Source organism: Pistacia vera, unplaced genomic scaffold, assembly GCF_008641045.1.
Source record: "Pistacia vera cultivar Batoury unplaced genomic scaffold, PisVer_v2 Contig44, whole genome shotgun sequence".
Lineage (NCBI taxonomy): Eukaryota > Viridiplantae > Streptophyta > Magnoliopsida > Sapindales > Anacardiaceae > Pistacia > Pistacia vera.
In genome coordinates, this window is record NW_022196268.1 from 577,041 (window position 1) to 600,863 (window position 23,823).

Here is a 23,823-nt window from a genome sequence, read left to right on the forward strand (position 1 = left end):
GTTATTCATTATTTTTAAGAGTGAGGGGTTATTTGTATATTTTTATAAAATAAAAAAGAGTAAATAACCTTTTCCCACCCCAATAAAGGTTTAATGACATTTTTTCACCCGTAAACTTTTAAAATATCACTTTATTATCCAAATTTATATTTGGTTTCCGATTTTGGTATTGTTGCAACCTCACATTACCACCATTTTTTTCTCTGATCATCGCTCACCAAAACCCTTCAAACCCTATTCTCACTGACCCCACCAATCGCTAGTAATTAAGTTATTAGAGTTTGCACAGCCACTCATTCCAAGTCAAGTTCTAATCAATCCCAATCACCAGAATCTAACTTTTCACAACCAAAAGACTCATCGGTCTCTTTTCTCCAAAAATCTCAATAGCTTAAACTAAGTTTTTTCTCTGTTTATCGTCAAAATATAAATTTAAATAATAAAATAATATTTTAAAAATTAAAAATCGTTAACTCAATAAAAAAAAAAAGGGGGGTGGGAGTTTTATCGGAACATATAGGTCCACCTTAGCGAAACATTGTTAAAGAAACGACCTAACTCACCCACTAATACTAGAAGAAAGGAGGAAGGAAGAAGGAAGAAACCTAAACCTAACCATTCCAATCCAAAATTTCAAATCAGTGTTGAGAATGGGCACCCACGCAGTTTCATCTCCATCACCAATGAAGAAACCTCAACCAATTCCCTGGACAAACCAAGAGACTCTCCACCTCATCGAAGCCTATCAAGATAAATGGTACTCTTTGGAGCGGAGCCCCCTCAAAGCCACCCACTGGGAAGAAGTCGCTATAACCGTCGCGTTACGTTGCGGCTACGACCACTCTAACCCATCAGCAAAATCCGGTACCCAGTGCCGTCACAAGATCGAAAAGCTCCGTAAACGCTACCGTTCCGAAAAACAACGCGCCCCAATCTCTTCTTCTTGGAATTTCTTTCCCCTCATGGATTGCTTGCTAAATGGTCCTTTGCCTATCTCTGCACTGCCGCCCGTAGAAATCGAAGAAGAAGAGGATGATAGTTTTTTTATTAAGTCAGAGAGTATTGATGGTATAGATGGGAGGTGGAATGATGAGGTGTTTGGCGTGAGATTGGCTGAGGAAATAAGGGGATTTGCTGGGAGGATTGAGAGGATGGAGAAGAGGAAGATTAAAGTTATGAGGGAATTTGAGAGGAGGAGAGTGGAGATGGAGAATAAGCGAATTCAGATGATCGTTGATTCACAGAGGAAGATTGTAGATATTATTGAGAATACTTTTGGAGATAACAAGAAGCCTAAGATTGACCGCCCCTTGACCTGAATTTACGTCTCTTCTCTTTTCTATGAATTTATTTAGGTTTTATTTTGTTAATATTGGCTTGGATTAGAGGGAGGGAGGCAGACTGACATTGTTCTAATGAAACTTAAAGCAATATTAAATTGTGAATGATAAGAACATGATGCGTTATGTCACTGTTAGTACTTCTTACTTCAAGCAGCTGCAAATTCTGGTTTTTTTTTTTTTTTTTTTTAATTATGTTGAGAGATGTGAGGGAGAATCCATTCACAGAAACAACCATATTCAGAAACTTCGGCAGACTCCATAAAATACAGTTCTCTCTTCTGTTGTTAATGTGGCTTCTCCATTAAAATACAGGAGTTGTAGGTGACTTTGCATTAGCAATGCAATGCAATGATAACAAAAGTTGCAGTCAAACTCTACAACTAGTTCTTCTTAGTTTCAGAATACTTAGCCTCGACATTCAAACATTCTTAGCAGTATAATAATAATAAAATAAAATAAATCCATAAAGGGAAAATATATAAGAATCAGGCGACAAAATTGTTCTATGTAATTGGAATCAATGTTTTAATAACCAACCCGGGTGAAAACCGGGCAAAGTTGCCGGGTCTCAGGTTGACCAGTTTGACTGGCTGTTAACCAGATGTCAAAAAGTTTAAAATTTGGCAAATACACCTTTAAAAATTACAATTAAGTCCTTATAATTGTGAAATTTAGCAAACACGCCCAAATGCAAATCAGAGGTCAACTAGTTGGCAACGACAACACACCAAATGCAATCCCAACCATCCCTTAAGCCCCTATAGTAGAAAATCTACCCAAGATCTAGCCGAAATCGACCAATTTTGACAAGATCGCACCAACAATAGCGTTGACTGATTTCAACTAGATCTCACCATCACCACGAAATCCTACCCTCAACCTCCTGACCAAAACCCAACTCACCCCACTCTCGTTCACCTTACCAATCGCTGACTTTTGTTAGCTATTTTCGCCACCGATTTTTTTCGACTTCTAATCGATTAACTCACCGAAAATCAATTCTGTCACCATCGTTGCACTCACCAGCACTTTCTCTTCAAAAGCTCTAACATCCCGATCTTCAATTGTTCGTCGATCATCATCCTAAATTCTAGGGTTTTGGGTAAATAAGAAATTGTTAACCCGGCCTGATGAAGGTCCCGGGTTTAACCGGCCAAGCCGGACCAAGTTTTAAAATACAGATAGGAAATTAATTAGGCTTGTGGAAAATCCCCATGGCAATGTTTTAAAAACCGACTCGGGACAAAACCCGGCAAGATGGCCAGGTCCCGGGTCGACCGGTTCAACCGGTGACGTCATCATGTTGACGTCAACAAAACTACTGTTCACAGAATGCAAATTTCCAGAATTTGGGTCCAAATCATAAACTCCAGAATAAAAAGTCCTTAGCAAAGCATCATCAAACATCATTATATCAATAATACAACAAATTACAAATCAAAATAACAAAATAAAGGAAGAAAAATCACATAATAGTTGTTTCAACTTTCAAGTCAACATTCTAACAAAAAATGATCTTCACCCAATGGTCTTCAATCCATCATTCCATCCTCAATTAAAATTCGCAATTCACACACTACCTGACAGATAATCGTCATCATTATTAACATCAGCGATATCATCTACAAAAAATTCTAGCAAAAAAGGAAACCCATAAGTTAAATCCTCCCATTTAAACTAATTGAATATAAACTAGCTGCTACCAAATTGAAATTGCTTAAAAAATTGTAAACAACCTTCTGAAGCATCTGTTGAGCCATAATAAGTAGAGTGATCACCACTATCTATAGGAATAACTCCTTCTCCATATAATGATTATCCCAATTCATCATAATTAAGCTCACTAACCTCCTCTTCCTCATCAACTATACACCATTCAGTTTTATCAATACTCTCATAATCAATAGGATCATATGTAATTTTCTTGTAACAACTCCTAATATATGAAAAATTATTAATCAGAAAATAGCAAGTAAAAATAACATCAGATCGTCACTATAAGTAAACAACAAGATTGCAGTTAGGAATCCTAAACTTTGATGTCAAAATAAGACTTCAGGAAGCATCACATCTACCACATACAACAGCACAACAGTAAAAACATCAACCACTTCCATTTGCAGAATGCCAAATCATAATTCTTATAAAGTAGGTTTTATTCTCTTTCAAACAAGAAGAAAATGCATCAACTAAAGGTTCAATTGGGCCTTGACTAACAGTCATGCTCTCGTTCACATTAATCTTTAATTCTAACACCAATAGTATCCTCAAGCAGTTAGACACTACATCTCAAGTTTTACATTAATCCACAATATATATGATATGTAAGAACAACTTATTCAAACACATGGAGATAATAAGGCCTTTGCAGATTAGTAGTGATAAAGAGGAAATTATAAAGCTTCAATAATTTTATATAAACCAAGTAGGTAGGCACAAACTAAGCATGAAAGTTTCACCTATAACCAGAAGGTAACTTGAAATCACAATTTCTCTTCTAATCAAGCACTAAATGACCCTAATCCTTACTTGCTTAGCTTAACCCAACAGAGACCAAGCCATCACATTAAAAAATGCAAATACAAATCAATGTGAAAAAAATGGTTACCTGGTGCTAGTGAAGATGAGCTGCCGTTGACTGTCGGAGAGGTGAAGCTCGACTGTGACGGATGAACAGAGCAGAAGACGAGAACGACGGTGTAGCTCCCAGATCGACGATGACAGATGAACAGAGCAGATCGGCGGTGAAGAAGAGTGAAGAGAGGACAAAGAAGAGATCGCGAAATGGGAGGAGATTCGCGGTACCCCAACTGACGACGAACTATGCAGTTGACGGTGAAGGTTGAAGCGACGAGATTCGACGGTGAAAGGGAGACTCCGATGGATGATGAAATCTTTCAGACCAAAAGGGGGGGGGGGGGGGGGGGGGGGGGGGGGGGGGGGGGGGGGGGGGGGGGGGGGGGGGGGGGGGGGAGGAGAGAAGGAATCGTTGATAACTTGATATTTGCTTTGGGATATGGGGTTTAATGTTTAATTTTTATATAATATGGGTTTAATTAATATTTTTACTTTTTAAATTTTTTAATTTAGCATTTTAGCTGACCTGGTTTCTGTAAAAATAATGGTTGGACAGACGAGTGCTACAGTACACCGATCCAACAGCGGGTGAAACTAGGCAGGCTAATTATGTCGAGTTTAAGGCATTGTTTTAAAAACCGAACCGGAGGGCAACCCGCTCTGATGGTCGAGTCACGTTCAACCGGTCTAACCGCCAATTGAACCAATGGTTTGACAGGTTTAAAATCTAACAAAAACACCTCTGATAAATACCATCAAACCCTATAGGTTTGAAATCTAGCAAACACAACCCTGGCCAAATGCAAATCGGCGATCGATTGGGAGAGCAGTGACGACACACTAGGGAGGGTAGATCGGATGATTGGGAGGGTGAATCGACAACTAGCAAGTAGAGACATCGCTAGAAAATGGCAGATCGGTGGTAGAAGTCAATGGTCGTGGTGGCTTTTTTTGGTGAGATGACTGGATCTTCGTGAACGACGACAAGGGAGCTTGGGAGAAGGTAGATCGGTGGCTGAGGAAGCCTGTCGATGCCAGAAAAGGTCGATCGACACCGAGAAATGGAAGAAAAATCACGCGACGAAGGTGAACGACGAAACATCACGCGACAGCTAGAGATAAAGCGTGACAGCGCCAGAGAAAGTCAGAAGGTGGTTTCCGACAGTAAGGGAAGATGGAAGGTCGCCGGAAAAGGGGAGGTCATTGTCGATTTGCATTTGGCCAGAAAGTGTGTTTGCTAGATTTGAAACCTTCAGGGACTAATGCGTATTAATTAGGAGTGTGTTTGTTATACTTTAAACTTAAAAGAGTTAAAAAGAGTGACCCAACCCAGAGAAGGCCCCGAGTCCCTATCCAACCGGTTAAACCGGCCGAGCCGATCCATGTTTTAAAACCATGGTTTAAGGCTCACCCAACCCAACTGACTAGCCGGGTCCCGATTCGACCAGCAGGGCAGGTTGGGTTTTGAAACATTGCTCCACGGAGCAAAATGTTAATAATTTGTCACCGCTTCACTAGAATATCAAAAGAATCAAAACTGCTTAACCCTTTGATTACTGCCTGCTTCTTTTGGTAAGTTTTCTGTGATTTCTCCACGTTGGGCTTTTAAATAACCAGTTACCTGAAGTGATGAGATATTTTCTCACCCACCTTACAAATTATTATAAAAACACAAAGAGAAACAAACACGGCAGTCCAAAAAAAAAAAAAACACTGATAAGTCAGGCATTTGTTATATACAGGAAGAAAAATGGAAGAGCTTTCATTTAAAAGGTTGATCCACTAGGAAAATTACAATAAGGGGCCAGCGCCCATGGCAGTGACAGAAGCTTGCTGATCATTCTAATTCTAATACCATTGACCAGAGACCTTATATTCACAAAATTTCCAAAGGCATTTGCCCATATCATATCAATGATTGCTTGCTACCCACTAAATCTGAAAAGGGTAATAATACATTCACATTCACTAATCTACCGGGGCAAAAACGAATACGGCCCACCTGGGAAAATGGGGGAAAAGAACATAAGGGAAAATGAGACCCCTGTACACATACCTCTATATTTGTCTCTACCTTCCCTAAGCTCTAAACCAGTGGTAATTTACATAATTCCCAAAATTAACAGGAAAATAAATTAACAGAAAAAGAAGAGAAAGAAAAAGGAATTAGCCCGCTAGCATCTCCTGTGAACTTTTGACAGAACCGGCAGAAGACAATCTCCTATTTTTGCATTTTGCATTGCCCAATAAAATAACCAGCTTCATCTGCATAAAACACAAATCTATTACTTAATTTCACACCATTGAACAAAGATAATGTAGATCCCCACAAAAAAAAAAAAAAAAATAACCGAGAGAAGGTCGACATGGTCAAAACATGACAATATGGCCAAAAAAATGGTAAATAATTCCAAACTCTAGTCTTTTCAATCTAAGGTGAGGAAACCTAGATGTCAAAATACTGACAGGCATTTTCTGACATACTGAGCCTGTCCACAATGACTAAAGAAGGCTCCATAAGATTTATGAGATAAGTAGCATATATCAAATCTGTCAATAATCTCTAACTTAAAACACGATAAAATTAAGTCAATGTGTAGCAGAAAAATGTTTGTGAAAAATGATACATGAAAAGAGGTAAAAAAAATTGCCCAGTAATGCCACAATTCTATTTCATGTACTAAGATCAAACTATCCAGATTCCAGAATTACCTGTACACTGCTGTTACAACAGCATGCAAACCCAACTCTTGCAGGGTCCGACTGCTCTCAGAACTGCTCAATCCACAGACTGTTTCATTCCAATTTTGTGTTAGTGGGTCTGATATACAAACTGCCTTGTGCTGCCTGCAGATGCTGCGTCTGCTGCTGAGACTGCTGTGGTGGGAGCTGTTGTTGGGGTAACTGCTGTTGATCTTGTTGCAGAACTTCTTGTTCATGTGGCTGGCAGTGTTGTTGCGATGTGGTTGGCAGTGTAGGGGTCTGTTGTAGCTGAGACTGGTGCTGCCACTGTGTCCCAGCATTATGCCCATGAGGTGGCAAGCTACCTGATAACTGCCTCTGTCCTAAACCTTGACTAATAGATGATACTGCATCACTCCCAGCTGAATTCGTAAGAGGAGGACTCCCAATGGAACCCACTTGATTGGCCATATTCGGCATGCCAGAATCATATACTGGTTCTGATGCTTTCCATTGAGAAGTAACAGCAGAAGAAGAAACTGGCACAACATTAGCTGAATCAATACAGACCTGAGGCATTGCTGTAGTCGTACTGGTACCCATCATTGAAGCATTGTTCACAGGCTGCTGGTCAGGTTGAGATTGATCGATTTGAGACTTGCTTAGCGGATCAGAATTCAGTTGACGATTCTGTTGAAGCATTCTCTGAGCAGGTGCTTGCGTTTGAGTTTGATTAACCTGCTTTTGTTGTGGCTGTGGCTGTGGCTGTAGCTGCAGATGCTGATGATTGGAAGCCATAATTGCTGGCAAAACAGTTTGATGCGTAGCTGGTAGTGTATGTCCAGAAGTGACGGATTGAACCTGGCCTTGAGGGCTATTATCAGAATGAGAAGGCATCTGCTGGAGTTGCTTTGATGAAGGGGTGGTTGGACCAGAATATAGCTTTTGCTGTGGCTGTGAGTGATTAGAGGCTTGAGAAGGAACTAATGGTTTAGATGGTTGAACAGGGTTTAAGCTGGACCCAGAATACAAACCTTGACCTTGCATTAAGTGCATGATCTGCTCTCCTTTCTCAGTAGCTTGGTTACCTGGAGCCCCAGTTAAACCATTTAGATGAGATGGATCAACAGTAAGGTTCTGGTGCATCACCATATTCCCTCTTCCAATTCCCTTTAATAGTTTAGCCTGCTGTTGAGATTGTGCATGCTGTCGCTGTTGAGGATGGTGCCTGCCAGGTTGTTGAAACTGTTGCTGCGGTGGCTGTCGTTGTCGTTGCTTACCCATCTGATTGTTTAAACCACTGGCACCAGATTGAGGATTGCGGCTTAGCCCATGAGAAGGTAAATGTTGCTTCTGCTGGTGCTGCAATGATATCGGTGTCATCGGGGAAGATGCTGTAAGGGGGGGCATAGTTCCAGGCTGCGATGAGGTTGGTGATTGAATTTGGGAACCACTTTGCAGAGAAGATGATATGGGAAGTTGAGTCTGTGGTTGGACATGTGGCATCAAAGCACCTGAAGCAGCAAACTGCTGTTGCTGTTGGTGCTGCTGCTGCTGTTGTTGCTGCTGCTGCAAATAACGCTGCTGCAAATGCCGCTCTTTAGCAAGCCGGATTGCATAGGCTTGCTGCTGTGATCCAGTAGCATGATTTGCACCCTGAAGATGAGGATGATGGTTGCTTAGCCCATGGGATGGTTGTGCGGACGCTTGATGCTGCTGCTGAGGATGGCCTGGATATGACTGAACAGCCGGGGGTGTAGTCTGATTAGAGAAAGAAGAACTCAACCCATTGAAAGCAGGAAGCCCTTGACCACTTCCTTGTGTGACCTGCATCTGGAGCTCTGGTACCATCAATTGCCTTTGATGATCCGCATTGTGGCCAGGCTATCACCACATTAATTGTAACAAAAACAAGGGCATTATAAAGCAAGCGATAAAATCAGTGTACATTTTAAATTCCAAGTGTCAATTCACCAGTAAAACACCGCAAATGCCAAACCACCTTCCACAATAAAGCAAAATTCTTAAACTTAAAAGACAACGAGAGATTATTTAAATCAATGCTAAACAAATGCAAAACCATATCACTGTTTAACTTCCAAATATCATTTAAACTAAATAAGTCGACCAAATATGTTTCAAAGCCAACATGTCATTACATCATAACCTAGTGATTATCTCCATGTTATGAAATTATCAGGAAAATTTAACAAAAGAAAACCATATCCAATCACAGATTTTGAGATAGATTCTCTAACACTTGTTATTAAAAAGCAATGTGAGAAGTAGAGGCAAACCAAGCATCATAGTGTAACCCATGATTGCCAAACAATTAAATGTTCTTAGTGCTGTTAGGTGGTTGCATGAAAGCTTTGGCAAAATTAAAATTTTTAAGTTCCTAGTGAAAGTGTTCCTTCAGATAGATTTGAAGCTATTGGCACGAATGTAGTTATCTAACAGATGAAATATTGTCTATACATAAGTCAAAAGTAGACTAACTAACATAATACAATTTGTTGAATACATTCATGAACATATAGGTCATCATCACTAAAATTTCCAACTCCAACCAAAAATCAATAGATCACAAATACTGTGATCACAGACTTTCCTCACATTACTGTGAACTGCATATTCTTTCTTCAATTTTCAAAGAACCTTTTTTTGTATTTGGCATAGACTGCCATGAAATATAGAACCTTTGGCATAAACCTGTTGTCTCATATATATAACAGTTTGACCGATTTAATGGCAGATTCTCAGTATATAGTCGCCTAACAAACAATTTTTACTTGGGCATCCTAAGGCAGACAATATCATATTGCCATCATAATGGCATGTCTTATTAACATGATATATTGCTGCATTTAACAGTTTTGATTAACAGCATATGTCATCTGAACATATGAGCATGCATTTGTTTTCAATTAACATTTAATTGATCGCAAATACTCCTTATGATCATCTGCTACAGATTATTTGGAATGAGATGGAAGTGAAATATATACCTAACTAAAGTAGGATGTGACTTCGGTAATTGGGTTGTTATAAACCAGTTCCAACTCCTAACCAACTTTATAAATCGTCAGGATAAACTAAACACAAAACTGAATAAACTTACAAGTATCAAAAGTTCTGGACGTCCTAAATTGGTTTAAAAAAATGGTCCAATACCCATTTCAGAGACAAATAAACAACTACAACTCTAACTTCAGAAAGGTAACAACTCAACCCAATCATCCCATCTCACTGCAACAGGTACTGCGTTTATAGTTCAACCATCTCATTTCCCATCTCATTGCAACAGGTACTAAATTTATAGTTCCACCATCTTATTTCAGACATGTCAATGACTATGACTCTTTTTTAACTTCAGATGGGTAACAACTCAACCCAATCATCCCATCTCATTGCAACAGGTAATAAGTTTATAGTTCCACCATCCAGAAATTGAACTCTGGTACAAGAAGCACAATAACTCCCTCATTTCACTTTGAAATATCAAAATGTGGGCCCAGTTAGTCACAAGTAACAATAGGGACTTCAGATATTGAACATCCAAACAATTTATCATAATCCAAGACCCTCAAACCACAAGCCAAGAGACTCTAAATCCACTAGCCGTAGTTCCAACTAATTGAAATTGGCTGCATGAAACCTTTTGCTCCATTCACCCCTAACTGGAGCAATATCCTTTATTGAGCCCATGGTTTTATAGTGCCCTAATTTATTACTGATTTCATTCACTTCTTGGCCCTCACTTTCTTTTGATGCCTTCAATTTGTTCAAAGACACAACTTAGTACCAGTGATAAAGGCCATCAAAACACTTTGTTGCAATAACGCAAAATCCGTGATCGCAGGGAAGGTAGGCATATTTCGAAGACCTTAAAAGTCAAGAGTAAGATAGGTATATTCAAAGACTTTAAAAGTAAGGATCTGCTTATACTAAATAGACTCACTCATTATTACTTTACAATAAGAAACACAACCATAACAGAAGCGGTGAGAAGAATGTGAGACTAATTACTTACTCGCATCATATGCATAGCCTCACGAGGTCTCAACATTGGGTTTCCTTGACCAGAACCAGCTCCAGAGTGCACATTTACAGGGCTTGGCATCCCCACCATACTCGATGAAAGCATACTCCCAGAATTCAGCATTGGTGATGAGCCCATTCCTTGAAACCCTGGCCTTGTCATTGGCATGCTTCTGTTCATCCCACACATCACACCCATACCATTTCCACTGGGAAGCATACGGACACCTCGTTCAGCTCCAGAAAGAGCTCCAGGAGCAGACAAGTTGGACTGCTGCATATTCCTACCTGATAACATTTGATTGAAATGTTGCATCCTTTGCTGCTCGTCAAGTGGCAGAGACGTTCTTGGAACATTGTATCTACTATCCCTGAGAACAAATAAAATGACCCAAAAGCCAGTATAGAAGAATTAGCAGGTGATAACTAAGACAAAATTAAGTTATATGTTGGCGTACTACCTGATAGGAGGATTGAGAGGACCAGATGGTGATGATAAGTTACTGCCAAGAACAATACCAGGCGATCCTTGCAAAGAAGAATTAGGCCCAGAAGTGGAAAGCATAGGTGCTACAGCTCCTTGATTTGATATTGCTAAACCACTTGCATGAGAACCTTGAAGCCCAAGGGGAAGATCTGTGCTTGATGCAGTCACATCGCAGAGCTCAAGGGGCCTTCATCAAGTTAATGAGAATAAAATTAGTGGCATGATCCAAAGTAAATGATGAAAATCACATCATCTTAAAAAACATAGAATAATGAAGATAAATAAGTAAAAGACAACCAGATATGCCAACACTTACGTTAGCACAGCTCCACTTAGGTTATTTGGGCACACTTGAGAAAGAGCAAGAACATGAGAATTATGTACAGCAACTATTTGTCTCAGATCCTGGTTATCATTCTTCATATGATACACAAATACACAGAAATCAATGTGAGAAAATATTCAAAGAAGCAGGATGAACACACCAAAGTAAAAACCATGTAATGCTTTCAGTTTCAAACTTGTGCTTTTGATATCTGCACAGTTGTCTGTTTTCCATTTATGCATGGAGAATGCAACCTGAATTGTCTTACAATATTCTACTAAATGGATATCTGCATCACAAAAGTCTTCAAGAAGAAGGGAGGCCAAAAAGAGAATGATGAGATTCAGCCACAACGGATTTTAGGTAAAAAAATAAAATAAATATGAAGAGATAGCGAAGTCATTGCAATTACTGGAAATACTAGGGAAAATTGTATAATAGAAAAGGGAATTTATTTTGAAAGTATAATTTCATGACAGTATAAAGGATTCAAGTAACCACTAGGCAAGTAAACACATGTATGGTGCATATCAAATTTCAGATGTAAAATGAAGTGGGCTTTATTAAATAAGGAGACAATACAGAAGAATTGCTTATAGATTTCTGAAAACAAGTAACTTGCATAGACCTCGACAATTAAAACTAAAACAAAACAGATCATGACAAACCTGACTCTTACGAAAATGCTGCTTTTTTCCGATTATAATAATTTTCTCAAAATGAGACTTGACAGTTTCCTCTTCCATCGGCCCTTGTAAACGTTGGAACAACTGCCTGGCACTTCCCTTCATGACATACAGCAAACAAACCAAACAATGCAGCAAGATTAGCTCAAAAGTACTAAGGTCTCACATAAACCCAATATAAGTAATGTATAATTCAGCAGAGCTGGAAAGCCAGAGGGAGTCAAATGATCTTGACCTTTGGTATGCCAGGTAATGTAGATGGATAAGTCTGAGAAGATCCTGAATCTTCAGCACTATCAGCCCCATCCCCAGCACCTCTATCCATTAAAATCTTGTGACGCTCCTTGCATTCTTTAGGCTTGCGGAATATGCACTAAACATATAGCAATAATAAATAAAACAAATATAGAGGGATAAAGAAAGAAAGATCATGCTTCACCGTTTTAAAAAGAACAAATAGTAAAATTGACACAAAACTAAGGAAAAACAAGAAACCAAAGAAACGTTAATGAACTTTTTTGCACTATACACATGGAGAACACTATTATCTCCAATAACCAAATATGCACCTTAAGACAGCCCATAAAGTCAGGATAGGTAAAATAGGATCCTAACATAAATATGCTTACCTTAAACTGAAGTGTACTGTTGATGGCATCACTAACAAGCTCCCAATTAGGACCCATATCATGCACAAGGACAACCAGTGCCTAATATAACATATGCAGTTAATGATTCAGGTACATGATCATAAGGTTAAGAGGAAAAGAAAAACACTGTCATCAAAACCAAGGAGGTAAAGCAACCTGGTCTTCAAATAATGACCATGGACTTCCAGAACCTGGCTGCCCAGCAGAAATCTGCAGAGAAGACTAAACACTCAAATTCCTAGAATAAATTATTTTAAAACATGAGGGAAAAAATTAAGCACAGGATCATTTGGCTGACACCAAGTAATACCTTCAGCGCTTTGGCTTTCCTCCCCCTATCCCGGCCACCAATCAATTTAATGAATTTAGTTGGGTTGGACATATTACTCATTTGCGATGCCGCAGGAGAAGGGATCGACCCAGTCATTGGAGTAATGTTGTCAAAGGTAGTATCCAAAGGTTGTTTCATTATTTTTGGCCTCTTCGCACTATGTTGTCCGTATAAGCCTTAAGAGAAGACATAAAAATAATGTCAAGATGAAGAAACCACTAGGTATAAATTACTAAAAACTAAGGGATAAAAAAGAGCCTTACCAATGTTTCCATTAGAATCAAAATGATGACTCTCCAATCTCTTTCTGGAATTGTCCCTCTGCATGTGAAAAGGCATCATTAAAGAATTTAATAGACCATTTGATAAGAGAGTTAGAATACAACTTTGGGTAGCAGCAGGACAGCTAACACTCCCCTCCCTCAAAACGAAGACCAAAAAGGAATGTCATACAGAATCTTAGAAAATAAAAATGAAAATTCTCATGAAAAGCACACTGCTCCATTTCACAAACTTATAAATTTTGTGTTATCCTGATGCTCATAAGATTGAAAGCTAAACCAACTCAATCTTAGAAAGGGGGAGGGAGAGCATAGGACAAGGAAAATCCATTAATTAGATTACAGTGCCCTCCTGTCAAAGCTGATGATAACCACCCTTCAGAGACTTCACTGACTCCAAAAAAAATTACATCAGACCTGTTATGAGTGTCAAGCTGAGTCCAAAAAATTCCAAAGATTATTTGCCCTCCTAAAACTGATTCCCCATCTAAGGCTCTTTTATTCCCTAGCTATGCACAATTCATTCGTGAATTCACAAACATGGTAGTTGTAAATCACACCAAGCCTTCAAATAGTACCTTTGTATCATCTATCTATAACTTTGTAGAATGGTTTAAAGCCACTCAATGAAAAGGAAACGAAAAACAAAGAAAAGAAGAAACATATATATAATTTATGCAGCAACTTTACCCAATAAGCAGAACAAAATTACCTGATCATTATAGGCAGTTGAATCAAGCTGCCAACCCTGCTCATATGCTGAACCCTGCAACCAGATAAAATTCAGGCAACTTATGAAAATAAAAAAATAATAATAAAAAAGACAAAACTGAAGCAACTAAACCAGCAGAAAAGAAAGAAAAGATTTGAGGCAAATGCCCATATTTTTCCTAAGATATGTCAGTCCAGGGTGTGATCTAACACAAGATTTCCTACGCACCAGATGCTTTGCTTTCTTCTTCTTCTTAGGTTTAGTTGATGTTTCTGCACAATCATAAGGTAACTGCCTGTCAAAGTCTCCAGTTGACTCAACCTCCACACTTTTCTGAATCTGAGCTCCACCATGCAAAGTACTTTGGTCATCCTGATAAGAACTAGTATCCCCACTCGAGGCATCTGTTTTAGTGGGCACTTGTAAACTCCCAGCAGCTCCAGCACTAAACGGGCTTATAACCCTCTGCCTGGAAGCAGTGCGCACACGTTTTGTAGGAATTGAACCAACATTGAGATTACCAGGCCTTTTTCCGATCAAAATGGACTGTTGGGACCCCACGGTGTTGTGTCCATAAGGCAAGTTCTTCCGCTTCCTCTGGGGAAACTTTGATGGCCTGCTACCTTCAAAGGCTCCAGGCAAATAATAAGCACTTGTTTCACCCTCATCCTCATCATATCCAACGTCATGATAGCCCAACTCTGTATTTGAATATGAACTTATTAGCACAAAACACAAGTTCAATCAACAAGGAACTTACCAAACAAAACATCCAGTCATTACCTGCCACGGCATCATACATAGATGTGTCCACTTCCTCTTGCATGCTACTGCCAGTTTTCTGAGGGAAAAATAATTTGATAAATAAATGAAAACACCAAAATAACCCAATTACGTACTAGCAGTGACCAACTTTTATGAAACAGCCAGGGGAAAAAAATCATATTTAGGGGCTAGTCTGTTAAACAGTAGAAAGAAGGACAATTGCAGATTTATTAGTGGATTGCATGAGCAGCCTTTCCATCAGCAAATGTTATTCCTTATTGTTCAACCTTCTTTTATTGATATCCTTAGTGTTCTAACTCAGTATTTAATTGTTCCTCAATTCTTTTAATATTCTACTCACAGTGCAGAAGGGATGAGCAGACTCAAAGCATGCATGCACAGACACAATAACAGACATATTTACCTCACACTGTGCTAAGTGAGATTCAATAGACTTTCTATAGGTCTCCATTGCACCCGAGGAAACTGCATAGAAGAGACTTTCCTGCAACATAAAAAAATCAATCAGTAGTGAACACTTCATGGACAGGCTGGCAAATTAACTCAAGTAGAAAACCGAACCGAACCAACCCACCAATTTGGTGGTCCAGTTTTCAAGAAGAGGTGGGCTTGATCAGGCCCAAGACCAGCCAACCAGATCACCTGGCAGGTCAATTCCTTTTGGCTCAACCTAAACAATCAACCAATTAAGTCTATAGAAGGCCTACTATAATGGACTTGCTAAGAAGAGCATAGATAGGATCCTCTTGGAAGACTTTTCTAGGATATGAAGCTATTACAAACAGAAGCTCAAGCAGGTGCGTCAAAAAGACCTATCTAAGATAATTCACCGAATCACTTAACGCAGTGATTGAAAGACAGAGATGAATGACAGTCACTAAGACTATTAATGAAATGAACAAGATATAAAGATATGGTCCATACTTCTGTAAGGTGGTCATCCCAAGACACTTCCATAATGCCCAAATCCGATATTCTATCAGGAGTTGCAGGAGCTTCCGCTTGAAGAGAAGGAACAGATGAGCTGTTATGTTTCAAAAACCTTACTGCATATCCCTGAATGGCAACTGCAATATTTTTTCTGGGGGACTGTTGATCCAAATCTTTGCTCGGTTCCTGCTCATAACCACACAATATATCAATAGCATATTCTTGTTGCTTATAAATTAAAGCCAAATGTTTGATGTTTAAAACAGCCAAAAAGTAATTATAATCCATATTATTAAATCAATCAAAAGTCACTACGAAAAAGATTCAAGTATATAACCAACATGTCAAGTTCTCCAACCTTGTCCCCAGAAAATTTATTCCCATCAATATTTGTTGATCCATGCCAGCAGTTTTTTTGGACACTTGGATCATCATTATATAGCAACACCTCAGCTGAATGCCAGAACTGCATGACAGCCTTTGCCATGGTGAGAGCTACTTTTTTGAGCTTCCAACGTTGATTTTGTTCTTCAGATCTCAACCGAGAAGTAAACGCAACCCGACGACATATTTGGGCAGCAGCAGTCATCTTCCAAAGCCGCTCCTATGGGAAACAATGAAATAGAGAAAAATTTGCCAACAGATATCAGAAGCCAGATTGGTAATGACTACTGATATGGAAATCAACTTGAAACAGCCAAATATAAATAATACATCAGAGAAAAAATGACCTACGAGAAACAAGAAAAGAAACAATTTATTCAGACCTGCGCAAAATCATTTGCCAACCATGCCATTTCCTCAAGGACAAAATCCCAGTGAGATTTTCGGCGACTCTCAGAGGGCGAGGTACCCACAGACAACTCAGCAATCCTCTTCCGCTTAGCCTGCTTATAACATTATATCAGAGCATACAAGCATTGAGACCAAAGAAAAAAGGACAAATAGAAGACCGTAAATCAGAAGAGAAATAAAGATTTTCTTTTTCCTAATAGAAAGTAAAATTATAGTCAAATTTTGACTTTTAGAAAATGAACTCAAGTCCATGAGAAGATAACGAAATAACCTCTATAATCCGTGCCTCTTCCAGGATTGAATCTTCATGAGCCTTATCTGCAAACTTTAAACAGTTACCAGAATCAGTTTGCACATCAGGGGCATCAGCAGAATTTCTCTCTGTCAAAGTATTCTTGGGAGGCTCACAAATAGAGATATCCACGGTGCCCTGAGATCTGCTGAAGCAGAGGTTTTCCTTGTCAAAGTTGGAATCAGTACCCAACACATTACCCAAGGGTTTATCAGTATCTGTGTTGGTATGCTCATTTTGTTGCACTCCCTCAATCTTGGAAGTACACTTCACCTCATCATTCAAGTCTGATCTACTTTTATTCATTTCTTCCTCAACTTTGACAATGGAATTGTTCCCACTCTGATTTTTATACACACAGTTCTGATTAGCATTCATGACATCACTTTTGTTTACAATCTTGATCTCATTCTTGTCCGTCATCTCACATCCTGCTAAATGTGTTGTCCCTTCCAATTCTGGCATTTGTTCCATCGGATTTCCATTAGAATTTTTTGGATTAATGCATGCATCACTATCAATATTTACATCTAAATTTAGGCTGTTCTGGGTGCAAGATGATTCTGAATCTAATCTCGTACCAATTACAGCAGTGCTATTTTGGCCATCATTTGGTATCAATTTCCTATCCCTATCTCGATCACCAAACCCATTCCGCTGACCAGAACAACTTTCATTCTCAGCTTTTTCTGTGGCTGCAGAATGCAGACATTCAACTCCTGCTGAAACTATCTCTTCCTTTCGTCCAACAAGATTAGGCTCCCCAGCAGCCACCTCACTGGGAGTTTGCTGAGTTTCAACTTGTGTAGACTGATTAAGTTGGTCATTTATCAAGCTTTTGGGAGCCGTACCATCCAACTTATCTTCAGGCAAACTAACTTTGGGGTTTGTTGATACTGCTGGATTCTGCATGCTATCTAACTCCATATTTAATTGATTATCGAAAGTTACAATCTTAGGTACCACATCACCATTGGAAGTTACTGACTTTGGGTCAGAAGTAGGAATTATATGCTGCTCCTTTTGTTTGTTCGAATCAGATATCGATCCCTTTCCTTCCCTTGAACCCCCACGAACAGTTATAGAAGATCCGTGCCCAGCACGAGTCTGGACTATATCATTCGAACTAGATCGAGCACTGTCACGATTTATTTTAGACCTGTTCCTGCGAGCATATGGGCGGAAAATAGCAGAATCTTCAGATTCCTTAGCATTTTGAGTCCCATCCATCTGGGAAGACTGTTCTGATGGAACAATACTGTTCTTTTTAACAGGATGTACAGAGTGCCTTTCGCCTTCAAGTAACTCATTTTCACCATCGAAAAGTAAGAGATTATCAGCACTATTGGGTTCACAAACGGTAGGAACCCCTGGCCTACCACTACTTTCTACAGAATCACCATGAGGTGAGGCAGTCAACGCAAAACTACCTTTTGCTTCACTGTGAGAACAATAAAAGGGTGGGGGAAGTGTTAAGACTCTTCAATTAGATAGAATGTGAAACAAATATGAGCTAATGCACAGAGCCAAAAACTGTATACCTGGTCACAAAATGTTCTGCTTGCTGATCAGTAAGTGAAGTTGACTGGACACTAACTGACGCTGCATTCCCAAATTTAAAATCCAAAGGGTTGCCACCCTGCAAGAAAAAATAATTTATATACTGAATTTTTTTATATTTTTTATTTTTTCTGGTTGGATAAATACAATTTCCAATTAAATAAAGCATTTGAAAATAGCAAGACCAAGATCCAACTGCCATACTTTCTCAAGAAATTCTAGCTCTCTTCTTCTCTCTTCACGGACATCATACTCCTGGCTGTTAATGGCAGAAGAAAATCTCATTGTCGTTCCATTTGACAACAATACACTAATAAAGCATATATTACAAGGAACAAAAATACAAATGGCAGTGTTACCGAAGCTCTGCTTGAGCCTTCTCAATTGCAGCTCGATGCGGAGAGGTTTTGACACCAATACCTACTCCGCCGTCAACAACTCCTCCCATGGAATCAACCTCAGCATTTACTAGGATAGCAGTTCCTGATCCACATCCATGCATCCCTACCTTGATACCTACAAGCCCGCCTTTCCCATCAATTCCAAAAGGTTACAATTTCCTGAACCCAAAAAAAAAAAAAAAGAAGACTGTAAGAAAAGTATCGTACGAATGAAGGACAGGCTTGAGAAAGAATAATTGTAATAACAAAAATAAATTTCTCCATAAATCAACTAACAAATTTATCAGCTACAGAATATTGAAAAGTCGACAGTTTCATGAGCATAATAAACTTCAGCCTCCTCCTTTAACTTTTTATTTTTCATAAACAAAAACTCCTTCACCTATCTTATGGATTTACTGAATTCTAGACTGGTTGCTATCCAAACCCTATAACTTTAGTAGTCATGAGATTCATGAGATATATTTTCCCAAGTGGAAGGCCCCAAGAGGAGTTGAACCCTTGCCCTCTTTGATTGAAAGTAGGGCTCCTAATCCATCAATGCAACCCATAGGGTTGACTCTCCTTAACTGATGATTCAAGAGAAGTTCACATAATTGGAAAGAGAACATTGACTAACAAGTTAAACCATGGAACTTGATAAACGTAAAAGGAAATCAGAATTAAAAGCATTGTTAAAAGCATCTAATATAGGGAGCATCATATTACATAGTTCTAACAATAATATTATACTTACAAATAAATCTTACAAAGATTTCCATACAAAGTAAGGTGGCAAAATATAAATGGAAGAGTGAAACAAAAAGTCAAACTCATTAAATTTACTCTTCCATTCATTTTTTGCCACATCACTTTGTATGGAGATCTTTGTAAAATTTCTTTGTAAGTGTAGTATTACTCTAATTCTAAATTCCAAGTAAAGAATGGACAACAATAAACATAAATAAAATTTGTATTAAAAGTATAAAAAAAAATCATCCAGCAACACCGTGTCAATTAATCTATCTTGAATAAATTGACATAGATCAATGTATTCAACTCCAAGCAAAGCAAACACATCTGAAGGTTCATACAGTAAAATTTCAAAAGAAAGAAGCACTAATAACATGTTAAACAATCTTCATAAAAGCTTTCTCAATATCAATTACATAAAAAGGGTTTCTCATATCAAAGTTAAATACATATTTGTCAAATTTCCAAGCAAACCTATTGGAAAACCCTGTAAGTTAGCTAAAAGATAACCCAATGTATTAAAGAAGTATGCTTAAGAAAACAAAGGTTGCATTACTATGCCACACCTATTGATAACTGCATAACTAAGTTTCAATATGTAAAGAAAAATAAAAAAATAAAAATGATCGAAACCTCATGCGAAGAGAGGGTGTTGCCCATAGTTGTTTCTTTATTTCATGGCAATAAAATAAGATACAAATAATCTAAAATCAAATATAAGACATTAAGAGCCTTTCAGCTTTAAGTTTCTAACCCCCTTTTACACAACATTTCCCATTGCTGTATGCACAGAAGAATTTAACATCTCTTTTCAATTATTATTGAGCTTAAATTTAGTTCTCATTCAACTATAAAAACCTAAAGACATATGCCAGTGGTCAACCTCAGACATAAAGTACTAAAGGACAGTGGCAGCACAGTTATCATCAGATAGTTATTGCAATGCTTAGAAAATAGCATAAAACTTGATGACCAAGAAAAGTCTTAAGCACCAAACTAAATGCTGTAACTAAACATAGAAGTCAAATTCAAAAGTGGAAATTCAACAAAGGAAATGCATTTTTGAATCATAAATGAGAGCACTCAAAGCAATGTGAAATAATAGCAATTAATGATTGCACAACTACATACACTTCATAGTAAATAGATGCAAGTAATAAGCAGCAAATCCTGTAAGATGCTCAGCACGAACAATTCTCCTCAAATTCTCTTATGGGAACCTTCAAAATATCCACAAGAAAGTAAAACAACACTTGCTTACCAACAAAAACACATCTAACATGTTTCCCCATGTATGCAGAACAAAATTTAGCATTAAACTCTACGTAAACGAAAGCATGCACTTAAACTAACAAGCATTCAATCAAAAATACGTCCCACAAACGAATTCGAATCCATTGACCACCGAAGCAAACCCTAAACGCATTGAATTAAGCAAAATGCACAAAATTGCACGTAAGTAGATTCTAGGGTTTCTAAAATCACACGAAATTAGAAGAAAAATCACCTGAATTGATAGCTTAAGGACAAAAATTGTTGCTAGGGCAGAGCAGTAAGTGGACGTGAGAAGCCAAACACACTTCCCTCTCACCTAGGGTTTTCAAAATAAAAATCAGAAACGACAGGAATTTGCCCTAAAACACAACACGTCGTTGCAAATGTAAGCCATGATGAGAACAACGTGGTGCTGAGTTTCTCTACAATACAAATGATTTTGTATTTGTAATTTCTAAGTCTTTTGGAATTTCGTTTCTGTTCTCTCTCTCTCTCTCTCTCTCTCTCTCTCTCCCTCTCTCTCTCTCTGTGTCTGGGTATGGTTTTTGTTTCGAGAGCAGCATGCGAGGTCTGTCTCTCTCTGCGCGAGTGATTATGGGCTGGGTTTGGGAAGAAGACGAAGAAGAGGGCTTTAGAGAATTTGGTCCATTTTGGGCCTCTTTTCTTGTTATTCACCAGGGGGAAGATGAACACTATAAAGTAGCGGGCCATATCCTACTTTAATTTTATTTGAAATTTTGGAAATTAATTAATATTTATCATTCTAATTAATAAATCAAAATTGGATTAATATTTGAAAATTTGGTTAAAGAAGTAAAACTTCATATTAAGAAAAGTAATTATAAAGTCTGATGTGTAATTGTATGAAATCAATAATTATTTATTAGTACGCTATTTAATAAATTACATTAAACCAAGAGCGGTATTTATGGTGTTGTTTTGTCGCAATCAAAATCCGCCAACGTGGTTAATTTTTATGTCAATTCTCAAACTCATGCTTATAGTTGGCTTTACACATTTTAAACAACCAGAATAGCGGCGTTAATCAGAGTCGGGTGTTTGGTTTGGCAATTGATTTTTGACCTAATTAATTAGAGCAGGAACCAAGTTAAGGAAGCTTCTAACGTGTGGGATGGAATGGATGCACATGCATCATGCACGACTAGGCCACTGCCCAGTGCCAGCCTTTCATTTTGATTGATACCAAAAAAAGAAAAATAATAGAGACATCAGAAGCAATGCATCAAATCGTGTACTGAATTATGTGATGAAACCCTAACCATCGATTAATTATAATTTAATATTAATTAATTGTTATGATTTCGTCACGTCATTCTGTGTACAAATTTGATGTACTATTCCCAACAACTGTAACATTACTCACCAAAAAAACACGACCATGAATCAAAATCAAATCATCCTGGACCAGTCAATTTGCATTTGTTGCTATTTTTTTATTCTGTTTTAAATTATTTATATTTTTGTTTTATATATAAGTATATTAACACACTGCTGTTATTTTTATAATTGAAAAACAACAGTAATCATATCAATACATAGAGCGACAAAATTATATCATTAAGATTGATGGGTCTTATAGTTACATGTATAATAGAAGCTCACAATCTCGGCTGCATATTGCACTAAAATAGGCACTTCTTTTTATGATAGAAACAACAAAGGACGATAATATGAATTGTAGATCAATATCAGGATTTTCTCGGGATACACAATAACATTCTGGGATAAATTATTGGTTTTTTATTTGTTTGCATCTTAATCGCTATTTAAAAACACACCTCTTTTTTTTTTTTTTTTTGTAAATAGTATTTTTAAAACAATAACGCTACGCAGACACCACGACTATGTACTGAATTTTTTACATCAAATTATGTGTCACCTGATTCAGACCAACCATATATCCTATTAATAAATATTTTACGAATGAATGATCGTTCATCAACTATAGACAGTTATTCATTGTTATTGGACAAGAGTCCATTATATGTGAACGACTGTCCATAGTTAATGGACTCTCGTCTATATATGGGCGTTCACATATAATGGACACTCGTCCATTATTCAGTGGACGGGCACCCTCACTCAGCATGTTTGATGCCAAATTCAAGTAACTGATGTTTGGCAATGAGAAAAGTAGACCCGGAAGCATTCCTTCCAGTAGATTGGATGACAAGTCTAGGTGTTGTGTTTGGTTTAGCTTGCTATATTGCTTTGGAATCTCACTTGAGAAGGAGTTGTTACTGAGAAAGGCCATGACCATTCCTCTTGGCAACGCAGGTAGATCAAAATCTGATTTTTTTTACCTCAAGTCCAGCACATTTAAGCTACTTAGGCCATTGAGATCCGGTAATCTCCCAGATATTTCATTCACAGATAAAACAAGATCAGTGAGAGTGGTGATATGCCTTATTGAAGATCGAAATGAACCCTTTAATCTGTTATTTCTCAAGCTTAGAAATGTCATATTTGAGAGAGAATCAAACCAATTGGGGATTGTATCATTGAAGAAATTGTCATCCAACTTAAGAGTTTGAAGCTCCACCATTGCAGAGATCTTAGGAGGAACTGAACCAAAAAGATAATTGGAACCCAAGTCCAAGTATTCAAGTGTAAACAGTTAGGGGTGTTCAAATGCGGTTAACCAAACTGGTTAACCACTTTTTTTAACCGAATCGATTTGGGAGAAAACCGATTTTTCGATTAACCGCTTTAAAAAAAGTGGTTAACTAGTTTTCCCCTTTTTTATTTGAAAATTTTTTTTTTCCTAAATTAAATTGTAAACATAAATAATACATATCCAAAAAAAAATTAAACATTCATACATATCCATTGACTACTACTAACAATTTTTTTAGGGATTTAGTTTAAATTATTATTATTTTATTTAATATATAATATTTATTTTTATTTGTATTT

The 23,823-nt window shown here is 37.9% G+C and overlaps 2 protein-coding genes across 3 annotated transcripts; one reads left to right on the forward strand and one right to left on the reverse strand.

Annotated features, from left to right (window-relative positions):
- Positions 1-556: 556 nt before the first annotated feature.
- On the forward strand, positions 557-1,459 carry LOC116144212. The gene has a single exon (XM_031429660.1). It carries the CDS (start codon positions 651-653, stop codon positions 1,317-1,319), a length of 669 nt encoding a protein of 222 aa, XP_031285520.1. The 5' UTR covers positions 557-650; the 3' UTR covers positions 1,320-1,459.
- Positions 1,460-5,657: 4,198 nt separating this feature from the next.
- LOC116144209 (chromatin modification-related protein EAF1 B-like) lies at positions 5,658-21,512 on the reverse strand. Of its 2 annotated transcripts, none has more exons than XM_031429655.1 (23): positions 21,119-21,512; positions 18,838-19,038; positions 18,683-18,737; positions 18,460-18,557; positions 16,898-18,359; positions 16,599-16,718; positions 16,190-16,435; positions 15,826-16,017; positions 15,305-15,385; positions 14,899-14,956; positions 14,344-14,816; positions 14,116-14,169; positions 13,386-13,443; positions 13,102-13,298; positions 12,948-13,001; positions 12,771-12,851; positions 12,377-12,514; positions 12,124-12,240; positions 11,447-11,547; positions 11,105-11,317; positions 10,636-11,014; positions 6,633-8,486; positions 5,658-6,185 (listed from the first exon to the last, which is right to left on the reverse strand). In XM_031429655.1, exons 2-22 carry the CDS (start codon positions 18,978-18,980, stop codon positions 6,717-6,719), a joined length of 6,090 nt encoding a protein of 2,029 aa, XP_031285515.1. In that variant the 5' UTR covers positions 18,981-19,038; positions 21,119-21,512; the 3' UTR covers positions 5,658-6,185; positions 6,633-6,716. The 2 variants fall into 2 exon arrangements, with proteins under 2 accessions (XP_031285515.1, XP_031285516.1); XM_031429656.1 differs by lacking the exon at positions 21,119-21,512 and adding an exon at positions 20,743-20,759.
- Positions 21,513-23,823: the final 2,311 nt, after the last annotated feature.